Source organism: Choristoneura fumiferana, chromosome 18 (genome assembly GCF_025370935.1).
Source record: "Choristoneura fumiferana chromosome 18, NRCan_CFum_1, whole genome shotgun sequence".
Taxonomy (NCBI): domain Eukaryota; kingdom Metazoa; phylum Arthropoda; class Insecta; order Lepidoptera; family Tortricidae; genus Choristoneura; species Choristoneura fumiferana.
The window spans coordinates 1,793,168-1,817,449 of NC_133489.1; the positions used below are offsets into that span (position 1 = coordinate 1,793,168).

The 24,282-nt window shown below is 38.3% G+C and overlaps 2 protein-coding genes across 5 annotated transcripts in view; both read left to right on the forward strand.

Moving 5' to 3' along the window:
• LOC141438205 (uncharacterized) overlaps positions 1-8,056 on the forward strand; it is a 166,615-nt gene extending 158,559 nt beyond the window's left edge. For 3 of the 4 annotated variants that reach the window (XM_074101968.1, XM_074101970.1, XM_074101969.1), the window contains 4 exons: positions 825-944; positions 2,370-2,505; positions 2,917-3,094; positions 6,927-8,056. In XM_074101968.1, coding sequence (XP_073958069.1) covers positions 825-944; positions 2,370-2,505; positions 2,917-3,094; positions 6,927-7,023 — 531 coding nt within the window. In that variant the 3' untranslated portion in view covers positions 7,024-8,056. Of the gene's footprint in view, positions 1-824; positions 945-2,369; positions 2,506-2,916; positions 3,095-5,894; positions 5,942-6,926 lie in introns of all 4 variants that reach the window. The other variant, XM_074101971.1, reaches the window with a different exon arrangement.
• Positions 8,057-13,752: 5,696 nt separating this feature from the next.
• Positions 13,753-24,281, forward strand: LOC141437954 (caveolin-3-like). Its single transcript, XM_074101560.1, has 3 exons — positions 13,753-14,284; positions 22,160-22,339; positions 23,618-24,281. The coding sequence occupies exons 1-3, from the start codon at positions 14,204-14,206 to the stop codon at positions 23,804-23,806; spliced, it is 450 nt and encodes a 149-aa protein (XP_073957661.1). The 5' UTR covers positions 13,753-14,203; the 3' UTR covers positions 23,807-24,281.
• The last annotated feature ends 1 nt before the right edge of the window (position 24,282 follows it).

Consider the following 24,282-nt stretch of genomic DNA (forward strand, 5'->3'; position numbering starts at 1 on the left):
GTCTAACGCTAGCTGGCGCGGGCGCACGCCTGCGGGCGCGGGCGCAGGTACAATCTTACGCACGCGACACGGGCAGTTAGCTGCAAACCGCGTCAGCAAGCGTAGGCCCTTTGTAGAATAAGCTGGAAACTAGGAACCAATTCATCCACGATGACCTAGGCATGCCACCGGTTGCGGAAGAAATTGAGCGATACAGACAATTTCATGCTGCTCGCTTAGCCGTGTACCTACTAATTAATCCTTTGACAGCGCAGCTGCTGCACATTGATAACAACGTTGTGAGGCTGAAAAGACCCCAAGTGTTATAAAAGTCAGTCAAAGTCAAAATATCTTTATTCAATTTAGGCTATAACAAGCACTTTATGAATGTCAAAAAAAATCTACCACCGCTTCGGGAAAACCTCTGTTGAGAAGAGTCCGGCAAGAAACTCAACGAGGTATATTTTTAAACAGAGTTACAATAATATTAAATTATATCTATGCATCACAAGTATTTAACACAACACAGTAGGTTCCCTATTTGAAGTAAGGGTTCGCTAATGCGGATCGGAATTATTTCCAAATAGTCCTCCATGATACTTTATAAAACGATAAAAACTTTATAATACGCCTTAGATATTAATGTCTCCTTGACAATAGATCTGAATTTTGTATACGAATTTTGTATAAAAGAAGAATACATACGGCAATGGCCTTATTACCATGCAAGTCATGAACCACCCTCATCCAATCCGATTAGTCTTTCGGCTGATTGCGGATACCTTAAAAGAAAAAAAAACCACGATGACCGACGTTCTATTAATTACCAACTATTCTGTTTCCAGGCACGGGACGAGCCGGACGGGTCGTGCCGCGCGTCGCCGGCACCGGAGCGGCCGCGGGACCGCCAGCGGCACAGCAACGCGTCCTCCGAGATCAGCGCTCGGAGCAAGAGCACCACTCCGGTTAGTTCGGCGTATATACCTACTGTGTCTTCAGAGGTCATATCTTTCTAGCTTCTTACAGCGTGTGATAGAAAGAAGTGGTGAAACAGATGACAATCGTTTTCACCACTACATTCTGTCACACGGTATAAGACGAGGGTAGAAAGAGATGGGGAATGCGATAACGGACATCAGCGCGTTAGACAATACACCTTCCGACCGAAATTATAAAGTACGAGTACTGAAAGAAAGAAAGTATAAATTTATTTACCTAACTTCGGCACATCCATTGCTACCACCATCTTGCTCGCTAATCCTGCCGTGAAGCAGCAGTGCTTGTACTGTTGTGTTTCGGCGTGGAGAGTAAGACAGCCGGTGAAATTACTGGCACTTGAGGTATCCCATCTTAGGCCTCTAGGTTGGCAACGCATCTGCATTCCCTCTGGTGTTGCAGGTGTCTATGGGCGGTGGTGATCTCTTACCATCAGGAGACCCACTTGCTCGTTTGCCACCCAATCGAATAAAAAAAAAAAAAAATACTCGTATACAGTTAAAAAACAGACCTTATACATAACAGATCAGAAAAGACAGATCAAACAGATCTTATACAATCTTATATATAAGGGAACCAAGATAGAAAACAAAATAAACAATGTGCGAAAATAAGTAAAAAGGGCCATACTCAGCGTATTGCTACAGCAAGCCGCAGCGCTGGTTTTCAGTATGACCCTTACTGGGCACTGTAATAGAGGAGACAGACAAAAAATCAAAAGTATATATACATAGTCCGTAAGCAGGCATTACGTGGAGAAAGGGACATAATTATACTCTGTTACAGTAACAATAACTATATTTATTAGTATAATAAAAACAGTTTATTTTTTAATTATTAGCTGGTTCGATTGCCGGATGAGACAAGCATTTTTAAGAACAACCTTTGAATACAGTTTTCTTTTTTTATAATATTTTCTTTGATAAAATAAGCAATTCAATGGTGCCTGTCAAGTTCCCAATCCACACTGGGCCCGCGTGGGAACTATCGCCCAAGCCCTCTTGTTCTGAGAGGAGGCCTGTGCCCAGCAGTGGGACGTATATAGGCTGGGATGAATGAATGAAAAAAAAATTGTTTAGGAGTTAAGAGCTCTCCCTGTTTTTTCCACCCTGTGTACCCATGCAAAATTTCAGCTTTCTAGCGCTAAGGGCTTACGCTAGCTGGCGCGGGTGCACTGCGCGGGCGCACGTGCAGGTACCATCCTAAGCACGCGACGGGCGCAGTTAGCGCTGCTCACACTATTTTTAAATAGGCTTCTACCCGCTCCATGAAAACCGCGTCAACTAGTGTATCCCCTAACAATCTCTAAGCAGACGAACATAGCGAGACTATAAGGGCTCCTTGGAAGACTACGGAACCCTAAGAAAAGTAGTAACATTTGTTGGTGTCTTTAGGTGCGGTGTGTAGAGCTGTCAGAGTGGCGTACGGAGAGCGCGGCGCGCGTGTACCGCGACTGGGGCGGCGCGGCCGCGGCGCTGCCGGCGCACGCGCACCCGCCCGCCTGCGCGAGGATGCCCATCGCACACGCTGGTACGTACGACACAGCTGTCAAAGCAAACAGAGAGAAGAGAGCTTAGAGATATTTGATGACCCGAGAACAAACATTTGTTATTCATACAAATATCTGCTCCGACCGGGAATCGAACGCGGGACTCGAATCAAGTTCTCTAACGACTTGGCTATCCGGTCGCCAAATTGGCTCTACCTATTCTGGTAACTGGTTGTAACCCAACCTTCTTTCCCATTGGCACTACCTATTCTGGTAACTGGATCTTCCACAACCTTCTTCCCCACACTACCTATTCTGGTAATTGGTTCTTATCCATCCTTCTTCCCTATTGGCACTACCTACCTATTCTAATAACTTGTTCTTACGCAACCTTCTTCCCCGTTGACGCTACCTATTCTGGTAACTAGTTCTTACCCAACCTTCTTCCCCAGCGCAAGAAACCGAAGCCTTCAGCGGAAGTCCCCGTTCAGACAACTACCGGCTGGAGTTCGCGCGGGGCCGCTCCCCCCGCTCCCCGCGCACGCCGCGCCCCCCGCGCCTCCTCTCCGCGACCCGCTCGCCCTCTACCTCCGGCTCCGAACTATCCCTCAGACAGCCCATCAAGATCAGGTGAGGAATATGGAATACTAGTAAAAGTAGTGCGGAAAGAAAATGATGTTGTTTTAGAATTGTCAAAGGTAAAGGCTGACCAGGAATATAAAAAAAATGACGCGATGGCAGCACTTCTACGTTTTATATTGCAACATTCTTTACATTTACTTTACGATACCTATCACTCATATTGACAACGTTGTCGGTGATGTTATTTAAAGGAATATTTTAAATCCCTCAGACTTTTTCTATGACAAATACTTTTATACATTGTGAATTATTTCCTTCCAAAGCTATGGATAATCTTCGGTATTTTAACGTAGAAAAACACAAAATATCACGTGCAAACAAAGTTAAGCTTTGACAGCAATAGATAGATGACATTTGAATTGAATGTAAGAAATTGATTGAGTGCAAGAAATTAGTTCTATTGGTTTTCCGCAATATGGCGAGGTTTTTTTTATAATTCTGGTCAGCCTTTACGGCTTATACAAATAATTCCATCCGGATACCTCTCGTCTTAAATCGAGTTTAACTCGTCATGCTTCGGGCTAGTTTTTAGCCTTTTTTCCGAGAAGAAGATCTTACTAAGCTCAACTGGCAATACTAAAACTTTCTTGAACGTGAACGTGCTGGAGTGCTCATACTACATGGATCAGTGGCTCATTTGAAATTACAAAATACACACACACACACACACACACACACACACACACACACACACACACACAACATCACGCCTGTATGAATTCCAAATGAGGTAGGCAGAGCACACGAAACGTAACCGCTTCGGATCCATTTTTAGCAATTTTATGTTTTAAGTTTAGAAAATACACATTTATTTTTTAACGCTTTAACTGCAATTCGCATGATTTTCATAACTGTAGTACGCTTTTAGCCTTTGAAAATACATTTATTAGTTAGTACTACCTACCTAGTTAATTTCTCCCGATGTAGCTTGGATTTGACCGCGCCTGTTCTGTAGGTATTTATGAGACAATTTTACTAATTTTTATTGTACCTTAAAAAAAACGGAATATTAATAAGTACATTTACTCCCTAGGGATTAAATGATGCGTTTTATTCTCGCTACCTAAGTCTATCTAAGTATAGTTGACGTACTTCTAGAGCACGAAGATATGAAAATATAATTTTTAGGTATTCAGCTGGCTAAATAACAGAAAGATATTAATCGATCCCGCAGTAACCAATTCTCAAGGAAGGTAACATTCGTTGTGCTGCCATACAAACATAGACAACCGTTAACCGTGTGTTTAATAACTGGCATCAGTTCAAAGAAGACTAGCGCTTCACGCATCTCTAAGACATGTTTGTTTTTGTAAAAAGATCATTTCTGTTCATAATATTTTAATATACGCTGGCAAAATCCGAAGTCATAATAAAAACCTTATGTGATATAGGTACGTAATGATTTTATCAACAAAACTCACGTAAAATCAGTAGTCATTTGTCTTACTTATAAAGGATCAACTACATTGTTAACCTAGAAAGTTATTTAAACTAAAGCTAATTGTGCCCATAACCTAATTAGTCAAAATTACGCTCGGACCGCACGCATCGCCGATACCGTAATCGGGCAAATGTTTCGAGTATACTATGTATGCAGTTACGGGTAACTTTGTATGAAGGGTGGGCCAAATTTTGTGCCGCTGAGTGTATTTACCAAAAAAACAGTCAGTAAGTTTTTTGACAGATGAAATATCGCTAGACGTCTGGTGAGGTCCGATAGACGTTACAATTTTCCTTACAACGAGGGCTTTTAGACTAAGGTCCTGCCTGAAGTATAGTGGTTAGTTATTAGGGGCTCGAAAATAAAATTTACATTTAAATCATATTTAATACCTTAAAATCTTACCATAAAATATCGGGCATGCCACAGTGTTGCGTAGTCCCGTTTTGTTCGGAAAAAAGACTAGACAAAGGTTTCCAAAAGACAAAACTGTCTCAAAACACAGACATTCATCGCCCCGTAACGTATATTTGCCATAGCTAATATCAGTTATTGCAAAATGTTCACAAAATTATTCTAATAAATAAACCCGCGTAGCTTACCCAGAACAGTGACTTTTGACATTTTGGAGACCTCTCGCTACACTAGCGCCTCTAGCGGCGAATTCATACGCGATAGCCCTCATTGGCCCATTTAGCGTTTCAACCAATCACAAACGTGACGCAAATGGCAAAGTTGCCAAACGGACGTCGCTATACTAGCACCAACTAGTCTGTCACATAAACCCTCAACGTGTGACACTCGCAAGGAATTTGTAAAAAAAAATGTTAGTTCTGGCCAGTCACATCGTGGTAGACTTGTGTATTTATGTCTAGAGATGTCCAACCTATGACATGTCGTTTGTCCTACACGATATAAATAATAGGTTTTTAAAGACTACCTCTAACGATGTCTGCCGAACGCTTTCAGCCAGCTCAAATGGGAAATAACACATTTGTTACTTTATTAGCTAGTGATCAATGAATTGATGGTAACATTCTCCTAAAATACTACTTATTATATAAATATAATGTTTTTTTTTATAAAAAAACAGGTGGCTATATCTATCAACCCAGCCAATGGAACATAGGCAAAGTAACGACATCGATCAAGGGTAAAATAACGTTGATTTTGAGCATTTCGGACATTCTACTACATCAATTACAGGCTTAACCTGCGAAATACTTAAGCGGTAGTTGCGAGAGCTTTCCGCTTAATGTCTTGTCAAAACTTTGCCCGCCAACTTTGTCAAAGTTCCTTTACAGCATGAACAAAGGTTCGATGTATTAACGTGGTATTTGTCCGAAGGTGGTGACCGCCGCGGCATGTTGCTTAACCCTAACCGCCTCAACCAGGTGAGTGCTTGTAACGCTTCCCCCTGTATATAAGTAGTTTAATACTAGTAAGCATGATTAGAGTACGCTTTAAATCCTTGAGTGTCTTTGTAATTCATTGCGCGGCCAGTTAAATGCTGTGCGGTAAGGGTCTCGACATAAAAGTTTTAATTGGAAACTTTAACCAACAATTTCATTCAGTTAGTAGATCAAGCTACGCAGCTTTGTTTTAGTGGAGCAATAAAAAACCCGCTTTAGTCCCTAAATACATCGGAATGTAAATTTTACCAGCTCCAATGGTTTAAACCATGCGTTTTCAGTCAGTCAGAACGGTATTTTTTATAGGTAGGTATAGATAGCACATTTTGGCCCAAAAGAATCTGAGCAAATTTTGTGTGCAACTTTGCTCTACTTACTATGGGCAAAGTTACCACGCGTGACACTCCTTCTACTGATCCTAAAATTTCAATCTACCGTAGAAAAAAGTTTTGTACCCAGAAATCACCTGTTTCAAATAATTGTTGACTAAAATTCGCCCAAGTAGCTTTACATTGCTTTACTTCTAACTCATTAGTCACGTAGCCCGCATGTAGTTAAAGCTACTTGAAAGATTCTCGCATGTGCTAAATGATTTAAAACCATTCATAATAAGTATTTAACTATAGCAGGAACTAGCAACTACCTTGCTACTCCGCAACCACACATGCAAGGCAGCTACGTCTGTGCGCCACATGTATATTCTCGTGCTAAAACATGTACTACCTCTGCCACATGCATTGACATGGAAAAAAACAACTATTGTCAAATTTGAACAATTTTCTTAACTCTTACACAAATACTAAAGAAGATTTTGTGGAAGTAGGATTTTGCATGAAAACATAATACATATTGCATTGGCGTAGCTATTTTGCACGTGCGATCTCGAAATAAAGACGTTTAGTTCATAAAAATATGGCCACTTTAATTACTACTTTTTAACAATCAACTTTAAAATACCTTTCCAAAGGGAGTCCAAAGAAGAATCAAAAGAGGAACTCGAAGAGCCAGCCATAGTACCGACACTGCGACCCGGCCCTGCGCGCGCCGCCTTCGCTGTTCGCTGAGAACCTGCGCTACTGACATCAGTGACCATTGCCTCAGTGACTATTGCGTCAGTGACCAGAGTGACTGCTGACTAATAAAGGCGGTCATTCTTTGCATTATCTTGTAGTACTGAGTTGAGAATTGCCACCAACCGCCCCGTACCGATTATGTTTTTGCCCAGTAGGCGATGATTTTGCCCACGTATTTAGAGAGGAGGGGGAGGTAATTGGGCTTGCAAACAGTGCATTGCACATATAGATCTATGTTTTGCGGTTCTTAAAATAAGCCCGGACTTAGTGCTTGATGGTCAGCGCTGACATTGATTGAATTTAGCTATATCAATGGGTATGTATGATCACTCAATATGGCGTTGGAAAATTGCTATTCGCGTATAACTATGTCATGTGGAAGGGGGGATCGTCGGTCGAGATATCCAATCAGCGCGGACAGTCGAGGAAATAGAATCGCGTACCTGGATGAAACCTTTTTATAATGAATTTCGCTATGATTTCTTTGGCAAATGTCAATATGACATCAGTGGCTCAAAGGTTTCTTTGACTGTACGCAATTCATTTCATTTCATTGCGTTTTATAAATTTTGAGGCGGGATTAGAGATAAGAAAAGGAGTTTTTTTTTGTTAATGTTTTTTAAATGGTGATTTAGATTATTATGCGACAGTCAATTTTTAGGACTATTTATAATTTTTTGTTCGTTATAAGTTATAAGCGCGTTCGCGGTAAACATGTACATATTCTTAACAAAAGATAAAAATGAGTACACTGAAATGCTAAATGCCCAAGTGACATTTACGCTTAAGTATTTTTGCATGACATTTAAAATCACTTTTACTGTGCATTTACTCGCTATAAAATGACTCGTTCCGACGGTTTGCCGTTGATAGATACTATGATTGTTTTTTGGATTTCAACTCCAAATTTGTTACTTGGAGATTTGTTACTTTTAAATATCACGGCACAATTCACACCAATTGACCTAGTCCCAAAGTAAGCTTAGCAAAGCTTGTGTTATGGGTACTAAGCAACGGATAAATAAAAAATTGCCTGGAAGAGATCGCTCTTAAGCGATAAGGCCGCCTATTGCTCACCTTGTAATTTAATAATTGTTTCTGTATCGCTTACTATGTCTGGTGTACAATAAGTCTTTGTATTGTATTGTATTGTAAATATAATTATATAGATAGATACATACTTAAATACATATTAAACACCCAAGACCCGAGAACAAACATTCGTATTTTTCATACAAATATCAGCCCCGACACGGGAATCGAACCCGGGACCTCAAGCTTCGTAGTCAGGTTCTCTAACCACTAGGCCTTCTGGTCGTCTGGTCGGTTTTGTTGTTTGGAGAAATTTGTGTCTAGACGCCTGTCCAGCGGTGGTGTAGGGGTTATAGCACGCAGCACGGAATGCTGAGGACCTGGGTTCGATTCCCAGCGCTGGTCTCTTTTTCTGGTTTTTCTGTGCATCCATGTCTCAGTTTGTATTTTCGATGTTGACAGATACGTCGTCGTGCTATTTATGATCAAAATGACGAATAAACCGAAAGAATCCGGTAGGTCATATGATTTTTTTTGCGCAAGAATAGACGAAGAAATTGGTAGTTATACAGGCACGACTGTCATCAATTCTCTGATGCTCAGAACCATTTTGTTTTGTAGACAAATGCTTGAATATAGTGTCACTTAAAGGAAATAAAAAATCGCCAATAAAAACATAATTTATACGAGTACATTAAGCAGAGCCTACCATTTCGATGTCGGTAAATAAGACTAAGTGACTTACGAGGCTAACGACTGTTTAGTTAAGGCGTGTTCACATTGTGGCCAGTCGATTTGGGTCAAACACTCCCACCGTCGTTTGTTCAGTTTGGGCTTGTCTGTAAACGGCTTTACGTAGAAAGAGTTTCCGTCATTCTCAAATTGAAATTGATCGTTGCATTTTGAACCAAATGTTGATGAATTGTGAAATGTTGGCCTTAAACTATATTTAACGTTGACATTATTAATCATAATTCCAGGAAACAATTTTTAATTAAAAAGAAAAATATACACTGAAACCAGACTCTTAAATACAGATGATTCAAGACTACGTTATTGTTATTTATATAGAATTTTGCGGACTGCAAGATTTGAATTATAAACTTCTTTCAATTTTGTCAATTTAAGGGTTAATTTCAATAAGTTGATATAATTATAAATTTTTGAAATAATTTTGTCATCTGCTCAATTTTATAATTTAGTCTTAATTCAATCCATTGTCAATATTCAATCAACGTTAAACCAATGACATTATTTTTTTTTGTATACCTACGTAAATTTGCTTATTAACTGTCTTCCATTGTTAGCGAATATTGAAGCTTTAATACTTTAGAAATTATTTTATAAAAGTTAACTCTGTAAAAAATAACTTAGTCTTAATATACTTATTAGATTAAAATCTGGTGCTAATATTATTCCATACACTTTATTTTTAATATCTACATAAGTTCATTCTACATACATGAATTTTACTGATAATATCAAACAAAGTACACTTTTTTCCGTCGATTTTCACTTGTTTGTTTCAAACAAAGTTGTTGTTAACCTTTCACAGTTTCTTTGTTAGGGTTCCATACCCAAAAGGTACAAACGGAACCCTGTTGCTGTCACTAGCGTGTCTGTCTGTCAGTCTGACATCCATCACACAGGTTTTACAGCCCAGTTGAAGTTATAAGCATCTTGCTTTTCCAAAGCCATACAAATTGACAAAAATATGTTTTAAATGTTTTTGAAGGAGATCCAATACAGCTAAATAAAAAAAACCTTTTCACCTCAGCAGCTCAAACAAGCAGGTTTTGCTATGAAAAATCAGTGAGCAAAATCGCATTTTGCTCACTCCGTGAGACAAGTAGCTTTTTAATTATTTTTTTTAAATGCTGAGTATAGTGCTGGGTCCACTCACTGAATGCCAAATATTGAACTAGACTTGATCTGTCACTTTCACTTCAAGGAAAAAAACGAGAGTTAGGATCAAATCGATAATAAGTTCGATTTTCAAATTCTGTAGCCCTAAAAAGAAACAAATAAACGTTCGGATACACATATTTCAACCGCAAAATGACAAAACGTCTGTTATATTAAGTAGGTATATAGAGCATTATTAGAGGGATTTATTATAGCACTTATTGCTCGAAGCTTGTACGGTGCTCTTCTCAAATATAAACTAAAAACTACAAAGTTAAATTAGAAAATAAAACGAGCATAAATGAACGAATATCCCGTTCAATTTTACTTTTTTCTTAGTTTTTTTTCTTTTTAATTAAGCAAGAAGCATTATACCAACCTAATAAAAAAATACTGTGTTGACCTTTAGCATTAAAAATATGTCAATAATTAATTAATTATAATAAGGACAAATTAAAGAACAAAAACACGAGGTGAAATTAAAAAACATAGTGAATTATATGACGGCGAAATATTTCCGAAATGTTACATTTTTCCCACTCTTTTAATAAAGTATGCAACCTCGTTGTACGAAAGCCGCTGCTCTTGTTTTTTTTTTAATAAATTCGTTCCGTCTACTGCCTATCTCTTAAAGTTGGATCAAGTATTTGTCAAATTGAATGAATTTGAAAGTAATCTATATATCTATTCATGTTTCAAACAAAAAAAATCCTAATAAAATCATATTTAAAGGTTTATTTTTATACTGGATACTTTTTCGTTTACCTGAAACCTGTCTACTTACCGGTGACTTTTGATCGTTGTCTCGCATTATTAAGTGACTTTTTAAAGATATAATGGCGACTGTATGAATCATTTTCGACAAAAAATTTTAAATAAGATTATGTAAGTAGGTACTATATTTATTTCTTAACAATCGAATTATATTTTAAAGTTTTTGATATTTTTTGTCTTCTAAATATATGTGGTTTTGTTTTAACCTTTAATTTAAATGATAAATGTTCTCGCTGCTCAGGTGAAAAGTTGTATGTGTCACACGAGACCAAAGTTTTTTTGCATCTCGTGTGTTTGAAATCCCTCGCTGATCTCATGATTCTAACCTAGAATCACTCGCTGTCGCTCGTGATTCAATTGTAGAATCCTTCGCTTACTCGGGATTCAAAATCAACACTCGCACCAAAAAACGACTTTGCTCTCTGTTGCACAAATAACTATTCTTATCAAATGGGATATCATTGTTTATAGCTAGCATTGAGTAAAAAAGTAGGAACGGATATTTCTTGTTTTAATAAATATACGAAAGACAAAGGAATGGGGGCTTCAAAAAATCAGCTTTTTTAAAAAAAACGATGAATTTCTAAAATTCTCATTGACCTATGAGCTTAATTTGGTGCCAATATGATAAATCAGATTTTTTGAGATTTTGTGTGGTACCTATGCATTTGTTTGCCCTTGACTGTATGGAACTCTCGGTGCGCGAGTCTGACTCACACTTGACTAGATCCTTGAAATGTCAAAATGAACTTTACACAGTGTGTTATAAAATTTTTACATTACTTTGACCTTTGCTGGTCGATTAATCACAACTACAGGGTGGTACATCGCCACCCTCGGACTGCAAAGTTTTGTTGCTACACTAAAAAAGAAAGCTTTAGCAAAAAGTTTTTACTAAAGTTGAAAGTATAATTTTTGACCATATTATCACGAGTTACTCATAGCTATTAAAGAAGTTGTTTTTAGAATTGGTCTCCATGGAGTACAAACAAAGTATGTGCTACTTTGTTTGTAACAAATCTTAAATTGTATAGTTTGGAATAGTGAGCAAAATATTAAGAATGAAAATGATGTTTAATGATTTATAAGATCCTTTACTTAGTTAAATGTCAATAAGGAGTAAAGTAATTTCCTTTTTTTACCAAAAATATACCCCAAAAAGGAGATTAAAAATGGTATAAATAAATGTTTCATCCGAATAGGGTCATAACAGAAAGAAAAAACATCAAACAACCTTTTTTACTGCTACTAAAAACTCAACAGTCATACCTCTAATATTGTTAGCTTAATGACCATTAACTTTAATAGGCATTAAAATCCGGAAGCCTTTCACCGAAATTCGGCCCACCCCTTATATTTATGGTTGTAACATACTGTATAACAAGGCGTGTCCGAACTGGGTGACCTAACTAGAGGGTTATGAACACTGATCAATAAATAACTATAGCACTCAGAAATGTTTATGTATGATGGATCCTTCTATTTCATATTTCAAGTTAAGCCGAATACTTATAAAGATATATACTTATTGCTTTGGTTTCTATTACGTTGTATGATGAACACCCGTGCAAAGTTTCATATCTATATACTTAACAGTTAAGATTTTGGATTTTATTTGGATGTTATTCCAAACGTCTAACTATTCGCTAAATACCTACGCGAAACCTATCGGGCTAATTTGTTTTTCTGGCACAGTTTATTATTTTTTCTTAGCACAGGCCAATTATTTTCTGTAAAGATTCGTCATATGCTTGCAAAACAACCGAAAAACATACTCCAACCGCAGCGGTAGCACACACACATACATACACGTTTTATGTCCTTTTTGTTTCTGTTATGAAAGGCATAAGGATGTCCTTGTGTTCGACGTCACGAAAACCAGAGACTATTTCTAATTATTATTATTTTTTATTTAGAGAATATTTCTTTTTCTCATAAAGTAGTTCTGTTTGTAAATCAAAATTGGAATAGACAAGTGAGAGTCGACAGAAAATACACGAAAAACATACTAAGTTGAATGAAATAGAATAGGTACCTACAATTATTTACTTATGTTAAAAAATAAAGTATCGAAAACAATAATTGTACAGTTTTAATAATTATTCTTAAATACAATAAATCATAAGAAATAACACGGTGCAATATACAATACAGTTTTAAGTAATAAGTTATATCATGAAGTAAATAGCTGAATCATTTCAGACGCTCAATATACATACATATTTGTAAGATTGTACATAATATAACCCTTAATAATAACATAGATATAACATAATTGTGTATCTAAGTCTTGATATGCCATTATTCTTATATAATATGTTGAATAAAGGTAAAAATGTTATCACCAAAACTGTTACTAGGTTTGGAAAAAAGCTATTAGTTTGCTATAATTGGCACTGACAAGGCATTATTATATAACCCATTATAGTCTAATATATACTCACTTAACTTAAGCTTGTATATACTATATCTATACGATGGTGCATGTATATAAGTAAGATGTACTTATAGGATGAATTAAACGTCTGTATTTAATATATCAGTGAGTTTTATTTTAAACCTTTAGACTGAATAGGAGTTTTTCATGATTCACAGTTATTTAGTAACTCTTTAAATCTAATCATACTAATGAATTGTAATTTTGAAAATTGATTTGTAATATAGCAGGATGGCAAACTAGTGAGAAAATGAACATAAAAATGATGTGACGGACATCGGAGTAATAAAAATGCTGTATAAATCTCGTTTAGAACGCATTAAAGACGATTACCTTATAACCATTAGGAAATACCGGCCAGTGCCCTGAAAATCATAAATAATAAATCAAAAACTAGACAATGTCAACACATTGTATCCATTGACGGGTATCTAGAAACAATTTAATATAAAAGCTGTATAGAGGCCGCAATGTAAACTCGGCAAGGAAACTATCGCCGCTAAATTACTTCAGTCATGCGCAAAAGACATTAGGAAAAAGCTTTTGGAGGGAATTCAGTTTCAGCCGTGATATCCAGTGGGGTATACATCCGTTGGTTTAAACTTTTCGTAGTTTTTGTGTTGCCTAAGTCACTTGAAAAATTTAAAAAAAGTGACAGCGCGCGCCGCGGCTTAACTTTTTTAATTAACAAACCACAGACTAAATCATAAGGCCAGCTTCACATTCACCGTGGCATTTGACGACGCATTAATAAGCAGCGGGCCTTGCTTGCTGCAATCTTCGACCAGTTCACGGCAATGCTTAGCATGTGCCCATAAAGCGAAACTCCGAAACGGCACAGCACCTACAGAACTACGGCTAGATCCGGCCGTGCTGAAACCTGAACCGGAAAAAATAGAAATTGAGACTTTGAAGGGTATTTCTGACAAAAAACCGGCGGTTTTCGAAGCCGGTTGTCAGACGGAGCGTTGGAGTGATAGTCCGGCGATTTTGGAGCTTGGGCCAAGCGGCAAGCTGACGGACATGGCGGTGGTAAAACCGGACAGCGGCGTCCGGGAGGCCCTGGAAGATCGAGACCCTAACAGCTTGAATCAGCATGTGCAGGTGAGTTGATAGAGTTGGGTTGCAAAATAGTATTCTCAGTCAGGTTTGGAAGTGCTAAGCTATAATGAAAGGAAGGTTAAATGGAAGATTATTTTTTCACCTGCAGTAAAGAGAACAAACTACAAACAGACTATCTTGCGGTTAATCACAAAGAACTTAAACCGAATATTATTCGGTAATACTTACAATATAATAAATGCGAAAGTTTGTAAGTCTATTTGTTTGTTTGCTTATTTGTTTGTTTGTTACTTCAGCACGCCTAAACCACTGAACCGATTAAAATGAAATTCGGTATGCAGATAGTTTGTGTCCCGGGGAAGGACATAGGATAGTTTTTATCCCGGAAAGTTGCATAGTCCCCGCGGGATAGTGAAAACCGAATTCTTCGCGGACGGAGTCGCGGGTAACGGCTAGTTTAATATGGAAATCTAAGTTTTTTTTTAAACTTAAAAGATTTTCTGATACTTGGACAGGATTTGAACCTGAAACTTGCCACTTTACACGCCATCATTATCGTTTAGAAAAAGAAAACTAAAACGAAAATTTGTCGTAGCCCCTCTCCCATCTTTGAAATGTTATTCTGGCATTTTTCAAGGGGGGGAGGCATAGTTTAAGCATAAAACACACGCCCACACTGCTGCACTGGTGTTGAAGTTTGTTACGATAATTAATACAAACTCATACAAGAACAAAATTGTCGCACGAGTGCGTAAAATGCACACAACACAACGTTTTCCATTATAAATATAGTCATTGGCTATCATATTTTTTGGCAAATAAAGAATAGTACCTAGTTGACCAAGCTTCGCTGGAGAATACAAAACTCGAAACTAGAAAACACGCGTTTTCCCAGATACAAGACAAAGCTACTTAGATCCATTGATCGCCTTCAAAAACTCCCACGAAATCGTTATATTCTTTTCCGAAATTAAAGTATAGCTAAATAGCTTAGTTATACACATACATACATACATAAAATCACGCCTCTTTCCCAACGGGGTAGGCAGAGACTACATCCTTCCACTACTCCTACTAGCTTGCTTATACCTATCGTATTTGCAAGCATTACTGACTAAAAGAACGGTTTAGTTAGTCTAATTTAAAAAATAAAACAAGAACTTACTTATAAAGTCACTAATCAGTCTTACATCAAACTTGATGGTGGTGTTACCATTCCTAACAGCTTAATTCCCCTTGAAACAGCTAAAGAAAACAACAATAGAGTCATTGAAAACAACGCGTCATTCAGCGAGTAAGTAAATTCTTGAAAACACCCACTTTCGCTGGCTATGATGAATTATTAAACAGTATGTAAATACAACCCTTAAAATAGATCATTGCACACGAATGTAGAAAGCTAGCCAAGTTGTGAATACAAATATATCAGAATAATCTGCAGGAAGTAAAGCTCTCACAATCTTTCCGGCGATCGGGTTATCTAAATTTAGTTCTGCTATGTGATATTATTATATTGTGTTATTATATTATTTTTATTAAGAATAATAAAAAGATCAATCATACGGCAGGCTACGGCGGGAAACTTATTCTGTAATAAATAAAAAATATGATATTTCCTTGATTTAGACTTTTTGATTTAACTGATAGAAAGCTAAGCTACGCTGTCTTTGATTAACTTGTTACTTTTTGTCTCTGGATATTAAAGGGATCCAACCTATTTGTTATCCCTCCACGAGAATAAAGACTGGAAAATAAGCTGATTCGGGTATTGCTAGTTATCTTATCTTACTTACGTTGCTGGCTGAGTGAACCGAATTGAATCTTTTCCTCCGCTACGACAGGAGTTGACACCAACACACCCTTTTTTTTCAATCAACTTCCAGTTTTGTGTTTGAGCTTGTAGATCCTACTCTACTTCGTTTATCCAGCAGTACTTCGGTTATCTTATATTTAGATATATATTCAAATGTTTTGATTATAATCAATTCTATTCTATTTATCGATCCCTTAATTGAATGCCTTTCTACCACTCAAAGACTGGCAGAGGTCCCTTCAGGGATAATCCTAAGCTAAGCTTCGTACTTTGTACTTTTCTGATGACAACCTACCTGTAGGTATTTCCTTTTTGTACAGTGTACTGTAGTTTTACTCTACTATTTCTATTTTTATAAGCGGTCCTTTTTCCGAAACTTGGCCCTCTCTTCGCCAGAATTCCACAGATAGATATTATATTATGTACAAGTACATGGCTTCGCAAAACAAAGGTTGCAAGGAAAGGTCGAAGTAAAAGGTCACGTGGTCTAAATACGTGTTTCTTATTGTTCTTTAAGTTAGCTTTCTCTACATTTATATGCTAAAAGAAGTGTTAATTATGGAGCTTGGTGTTGGCTGTTAATAGTTTCATTTACATTTTACACGAGCGTCTATGTGAATTTAATATTGACGCGGTATAAAAAAAAACACCGGTTTCCCGCAACTCTCAGTCCACCTGGTGGGAGGCCTGCCAACGCCTCGTCTACCGGTTCGTGGTCGCCACTCGAGGACTTTTATTCCCCAACGGTTATCTGTTCTTCGAGCGATGTGGCCCGCCCATAGCCATACTTCAACCTTTATATTTTACGTGGATACAAGTGGCGAGTTGTCGTTCATTGTGGCGTTTTAAGGGGGAGGCCTTTGTTCAGCAGTGGACATCTTCCGGCTGATGATGATGATGAAAAAATTTCAGTTGAAGTGGCAATGGGCGGGCCACATCGCTCGAAGAACAGGTAACCGTTTTGGGGGAGAAAAGTCCTCGAGTGACAACTTCGAATCGGAAGGCGAAGCGTTGGCAGACCTCCCACTAGGTGGACTAACGATATCGTGAGAGTTGCGGGAAAACGGTGGATGCAAGTGGCGAGTTGTCGTTCATTGTGGCGTTCTAAGGGGGAGGCCTTTGTCCAGCAGTGGACGTCTTCCGGCTGATGATGATGATGAAAATTTATTTGTGCTGTTTTTGATGGTGCTAGGTGCAATGTGTTTGCCGTCTGCTACTAAACTTTAAATGACACATTACTAGAGCCCTGTTGCTCCATATATTAACCTTGTCCTTCCCAATGTTCCTAGTAATGAACACTTTAGATTATTTAGAATAGATTATTCTAGGGTTCCGGAGCCAAAATGGCAAAAACGGAACCCTTATAGTTTCGCCATGTCTGTCTGTCTGTCCGTCCGTCCGCGGCTTTGCTCAGGGACTATCAATGCTAGAAAGCTGTAATTTTGCACGGATATATATGTATGCTATGCCGACAAAATGGTACAGTAAAAAATTCAAAAAAAAGTAGACGTAAAGTGGAGGTGTTTTTTTTTTTATCCAACCCTATAGTGTGGGTTATCGTTGGATAGGTCTTTTAATACCATTAGGGGTTTGCTAAGACGATTTTTCGATTCATTGATATGATTGCGAAATATTCAACTTTAAAGTGCAAATTTTTATTGACATTGACTCGTCACTTTTCTGCACGAATTTTTTTAAATATTTTTTTACTAATGATGTCCTCCACGACACGTATCCGTCGACGGCGAACCCTTCTATGAATTAAACCGGTTTGCTCCGGTCATGTAACCGTGTAGGTACACAATTTTTCAATAATTTTCTTGCATACAAACTTTATCCTGACAACTTTACAAACATAACAGAAAAATAATTAACCAAATACCTAGGTGCAGCTTTTCTGATGAACATGACATTCACCGACGATATTAAGTTGGTACTACATTCTTAAGGTACAACATTCTCAGGAAGTAAAAACCACTAACCTAAAACTGTTCTATAATAATTTATAGCCGAGCGAAAGAATTCCCGTATTTCCACATTAACAACTAACCAATTACTGGCACGCGAAAATGAAGGACTTGAAAAATGGAAAAAGAAAAACAAAACACGAACTGTCAGATAGAAAACCGAGTGGCCAGTTAGAAATTGGTCCAGTATTAGGATATTTATTTATGTAGAAACTCGAATCAAATGTTTTTACAGTTCTACTAGCTGTTGCCGGCGACTCCGTCCAAGTAGAATTCGTTTATCGCTACCCCGTGGGAATTATGCAATTTTCCAGAATAAAAACTATCTGTACACCGAATTTCAACTAAATCAGTTCAGCAGTTTAGTCGTGAATAATATTAGTGGGATACACAGAACAGAAAAAAGCAATACTTAGAAACCAGCCGAGTGCGAGTCGGTTCATTGCAAAACGGCTTATCCGATTTTAATGAAACGTAGCTAAAAACCACCGCGAGGAAACTTATTACCCGACTGCCCGAAGGAGGGTTATGTTTTTCGAGCGTATGTATGTATATATGTATGTATGTATGTATGTGGGTATGTATGTCCATTTCTTTGGTCCTCGCTGCAGCCTAAACGGCTAGACGGATTGTAGCATATAAGGTATCATTGGATTTGTCATAACTGTCGGAGTGACATAGTGTATATAATATTTCGTCTGCGAAAAAAAATATGGCGAAGGAATAAAAAAATATATTTTGTATTGTAACAATATGGGAATCAAATGAAAGCCCATTCTAAATATATATGGGTTATAATACTTTTGATCTACTATTTTAACAGAAATATCAAAAAAGTATAAAATAAAAAACATTAAATTTAAAAAACAGTCAACAGTCGGGACCCATTCAATTCGTAACCAGCTCAAAAAACCTTGGTAATGGGTCCCGACTTTTGAACCTTAAATGAGCTTCTTGACAGAGTTCTAGACTACTAGACTTATTTTCTTCCTTTTAGTTTGTAAGGCAGTCGGGTTTTTTGATTTTTTATTTTACATAATAAACTGCATCGAAATCGGCACATCCGCTTGAGAGCTACGATGTTACAGACGGACGATATTGGCGTCATACTTATAACACCCCTCTTTTTGGGCCGGGGGCTAAAATTAAGGGTGTTATAAGTCTGACAACTATAGTATGTCTGTCTGTGGCATCTCAGCTCCCAGACGGATAGGCTGATTTTGAAGCGTTTTTTTACGTGAAAAAGAGTTTCCTAGCGATGGTTCTTTGCTATGTCTCATTAGAATCCTTCAGCCATTTTTGAGATATTCAACATTAAAACTACAATTTCGGGGGTATTTTTTAATTAAAATTTAGTCATTTTCTCCTCCACGTCTTAATACCAACCAATCACGTAAATACTTCCACTGGAACACCCGAGTCCTACATTTGATTCGTGTCAACGCCCGACAAGCATCATGTAAGTCTCGCGCACCTGTAAAAATCGCGTGACCACTGAGTGCTGTATTATGTGGATTGCTTCAAAGGGCTATCCACCTAGAAGCATGAAAAAAAACGGCCGTTTTCGATTTTTAAATTATTTATGTCATTATTTTTAATGTTCTTGAGGAAGTAGTAGTAGTTTACAAGTATTATAATGGTATTAGTACCTATTAGCTTTCATTTGATAACCAAATTGTTTCAATTTAAAATAACCTAACCTAACAAACAAATAGTTGGAAACCCCTGACTTTGTCACTTCAAAGTTCAATATCTAAAAAACGGCTTAACCGATTTTTATGAAATAGGTCTAAGAACCATCGCTAGAAAACCTGATTTCAAATAAAAAAATCGCATTCAAATCCATCCATCCGTTAAAGAGCTACGGTGCCACAGACAGACACACACGGTCAAACTTATAACACCCCTCTTTTGCGTCGGGGCTAAAAAAAACATCCTCCTTCATATTGTTCTTCGCGGACGCCATTTTGAAACATTATATACCTACCTACCTGATGTCACTCAGGCAGTTTTGACAAATCTAATGATAATTTATTGAATCGCAAGCGTTACTTAGGTAAAGGCTAGGTTTATTTAACAATATAAAAATATTGTGTCATGTACCTACACAACACAATATTTGGCAGTTTCAAAATGTATATAAGTAAAATAAACATGGGTTTACTTACTAGTGTTTCAGCGAATAACGTTTGGCAACCTGTTTCATTTCGCAACTTTTCATTTTCCAACTGTTTAATATTTCTGAAACTGCAAATAATTTCGGGATTTTTATTAATCTACCTACTAACCTAAAGGGTTCTACACGATGGCCCTGAAACAAATCCTGAAATATTTCCAGTTTTAGTTTGCGAAATGAAAAGTTGCGAAATGAAACAGTTTGCCAAACGTTACGTTGCGAAAAGGCAGTACCCGTAAACAAGATAGGCTCTAACATCGAGTCTTGTAAAGAAAGAAAATTACCTACGTTTATTCACAACGCAAGACACAACAATATTATAAGGTACAAATAGACAACACGAAGGTATGTATGTGTAATTGCGGTTGTGTATCGGGTACTGACTCAGCATAATGCTGAAGCGTTAAAAACACCCCAGCGCTGATTTTGCTTTGTTTTTTTTGACACTGATATTATATACGGAAGAAATGGAGAGGCGTAAGAGGCGACTGAGGGTATAGGTTAAGGCATACCGTAGGCGACAGGCTAGTAACCTGTCACATTTGTACCGTTTTTTGTCAAACTTAAAACCTAAAATTGCTAAAAGTGGCTCCGAAGCGGTAGGTAGGTAACGTTTCGTGTGCTCTGCCTACCCTATTTGGGAATACAGGCGTCATGTTTGTGCGAGTGTTTGTGTGATATATATGTATACCGGTATTAGAGATATGTTTTTGTTTAGTAAACATTTCACATGGCTATCATTTTTCTCAAGTCTCATCTTTACATTTTGAGAGGAAGTTAAATTTTCATATTTTTGGAAAAAATACAGTGAGTTATAATTTAAGTCTGATAACTGGTATTTTTACTCACAATACACATCATAATAATCAAGAAAATATGTTGTAAAGTCAAACCTGCGTCCTTGACACAGCAGGAAGCTAGTTTTCATTATATTTAGAACCACAATTGCTATTATTTAGTGTCTACCACCTTGGAAAACCAATCAAATATGCGTATTCAATGACACTCGGCAGGTATTTTGAAATTAAAATCGTTTGATTGGAAATAAATCAATGGAAATATAATCTGTGATGTAGACGACGCTTTTCTCTATCGCAATTTTTATCAGATCAAAGTTTTGCGCTTAGACCCTGTTTACATTGCAGTAGCGGTGCTCGATGAATCTCGTGTAATTCGAAACAGGGTGCCAGATTGTATAATTAGATACAAAACCTGTATAATTAGGGGGCTGAATGTATCCTCTTTGTATCCTGCACTCTCATGTATAATTGGATACAGAAAGCCTCAGTTGTATTATCAACTTGAAACTCACACCCAAATAGAAATATAGAAATTGTGCGATCTATGCTCAATGCTCTGAGGCCCTACTCCGAATTTCGAAAATCGAAGTTCGTATCGTACCATCCCTCTCGCTCTCGTATTAAATAGTATAAGTGTCAGAGGCACCGCACGACACGAACTTCGAGTTTCGTAGTAGCCCTGCTGTTTGTATCCTGATCGTCGAATTTTGTATAATTTTAGAAACTTGGCCGATTAATTGTAAAATATCTACTGGCAGCACTGCTTGAAAACCCCCACATAGTAAAATCCATCGGAATCATGAGAGCCATTACGAGATTTCCGCAGTAAATAAATATAGGTACAGAAATTGCTCGTTTAAAGATATTAGTAGCTTTGCTCAGGCTAAAACTCGATAATAAGCGTTTTCCCAGAGATAAGATCAAACTATGTAGATCGATTTGTCATCCCCGAAAACCCCTACACACCAAATTTCAAGATGATCCGAGATCCCCGAAATATATATCGATTAAACAACTTATAATTGCTAAATTAACTAATCATATTTAACCATAGTTGAGTCAATCAACCATTCAATAATATTAATAATATTGAGTCAATATGTTTGTCGCCTCTATCAATATAAAGGACATAATATACCATCACTTCCATTTATCTTACAGATAGTATGGGACGACATAATCGGCGAGCCAGAGGGAGCACGCAGCCCCGAATGCGCGTGGCGAGTCAGCAATGTCTGCTTCAAGCACGCTCGTAACTGGTGTTACACCGTGCTCGCCGTGCTCATAGCGCCGCCGTGCGCGCTGCTGCTGGGCTGCGGCTTCGCTTGCTTAGCGTTTGAGGTCAGTTCTCTTACACAGCAATGTCTGCTTCAAGCACGCTCGTAACTGGTGTTACACCGTGCTCGCCGTGCTCATAGCGCCGCCGTGCGCTCTGCTGCTGGGCTGCGGCTTCGCTTGCTTAGCGTTTGAGGTCAGTTCTCTTACACAGCCATGTCTGCTTCAAGCACGCTCGTAACTGGTGTTACACCGTGCTCGCCGTGCTCATAGCGCCGCCGTGCGCGCTGCTGCTGGGCTGCGGCTTCGCTTGCTTAGCGTTTGAGGTCAGTTCTCTTACACAGCAATGTCTGCTTCAAGCACGCTCGTAACTGGTGTTACACCGTGCTCGCCGTGCTCATAGCGCCGCCGTGCGCTGCTGCTGCTGGGCTTGCTTAGCGTTTGAGGTCAGTTCTCTTACACAGCCGTCTGCTTCAAGCACGCTCGTAACTGGTGTTACACCGTGCTCGCCGTGCTCATAGCGCCGCCGTGCGCGCTGCTGCTGGGCTGCGGCTTCGCTTGCTTAGCGTTTGAGGTCAGTTCTCTTACACAGCCGTCTGCTTCAAGCACGCTCGTAACTGGTGTTACACCGTGCTCGCCGTGCTCATAGCGCCGCCGTGCGCGCTGCTGCTGGGCTGCGGCTTCGCTTGCTTAGCGTTTGAGGTCAGTTCTCTTACACAGCCATGTCTGCTTCAAGCACGCTCGTAACTGGTGTTACACCGTGCTCGCCGTGCTCATAGCGCCGCCGTGCGCGCTGCTGCTGGGCTGCGGCTTCGCTTGCTTAGCGTTTGAGGTCAGTTCTCTTACACAGCCACGTCTGCTTCAAGCACTGAACTGCTCGGAACTGGTGCTACATCATTCATACACGTGCTGCCATGCGCGCTGGTTCAGTAGCAGCGCAGTGGCTGCGACTTCGCTGGCTTGGCGTTTGAGGTCAGTTCTCTTACACAGCCACGTCGTCTTCAAGCATGCTCTGAAGCTTGACATTTTTGAACTAAGCTTGGTACTGGTACATGTAGAGAGAGATTTGTTCTAATAGGGACGGATGTTAGTATTCAATAAACTTAACAATTGATATTTCGAATTTAACATGTCTAAAACCTCAAAATCTCGATCGCTTAGTAAGGGTGGTTTAAGGACTTGAAATTTTGCATGGGTGTTGTTCATACAAAGTAATTTTTGGAAATTGACATGGAAATTTAGCAAAACCTCAGAATTTTAATTCAAATGAGAGATTTTAATGATTTATTCTAGCAAAGCCGTGGATAAAGACATGCCCGTAAATATATTATTATTTCATTTTAGCAAATTTGGTGCACCGCGCCGTGCCTCCGTTGCGTCAAGATCTACTTCGCGTCTCTCCGCACGATGGTGCAGTCCTGTATGGCGGCAACGGTGGTGCCAACTGCGGAAGCTGTCGGCCATGTTTGTCGCCACATCCGCGTCAACTTCAGACGAGACGCCGCAGACGAACGGGATATGCTCGTCGTGTAGTGTGAACGCGGCCTAATGACTGGGTATTTTTTAGTACCAAATGTGCCTTTTGTCCTTGTAGTTATAATTACAAGTTTTAATTATAAATGGATCTATTTCGTTAATAAGCTATAAAGTATATTATAAAAAGAAAAGTAAATGTGACGTATAAAATTTGATGTTTTAAAATTTAAGATTTCATAAAATTGGATAAGTAATTAAGATAAACTAAATAAGTACCTTATTAATTATAACTCTTATAAAAACGTTTTAATATCAATACATTGAATATGTAAGTAATAATAAACTTTTATAACAAATCTAGCTAAGGCTTTTATTATGCCTAAGTATGTTTGCTAACTAGTTTTCTTCCATGAAAACAATCACGTGAAAGCCTCGAGCGTGTACGTCCCGTTCAACTCGTCAGGATTGTTATCTTCAAAAGAACCACAAATTTCAAGAAGGTTTAAGTAGCTGTTTGGACAGTAATCTGACAA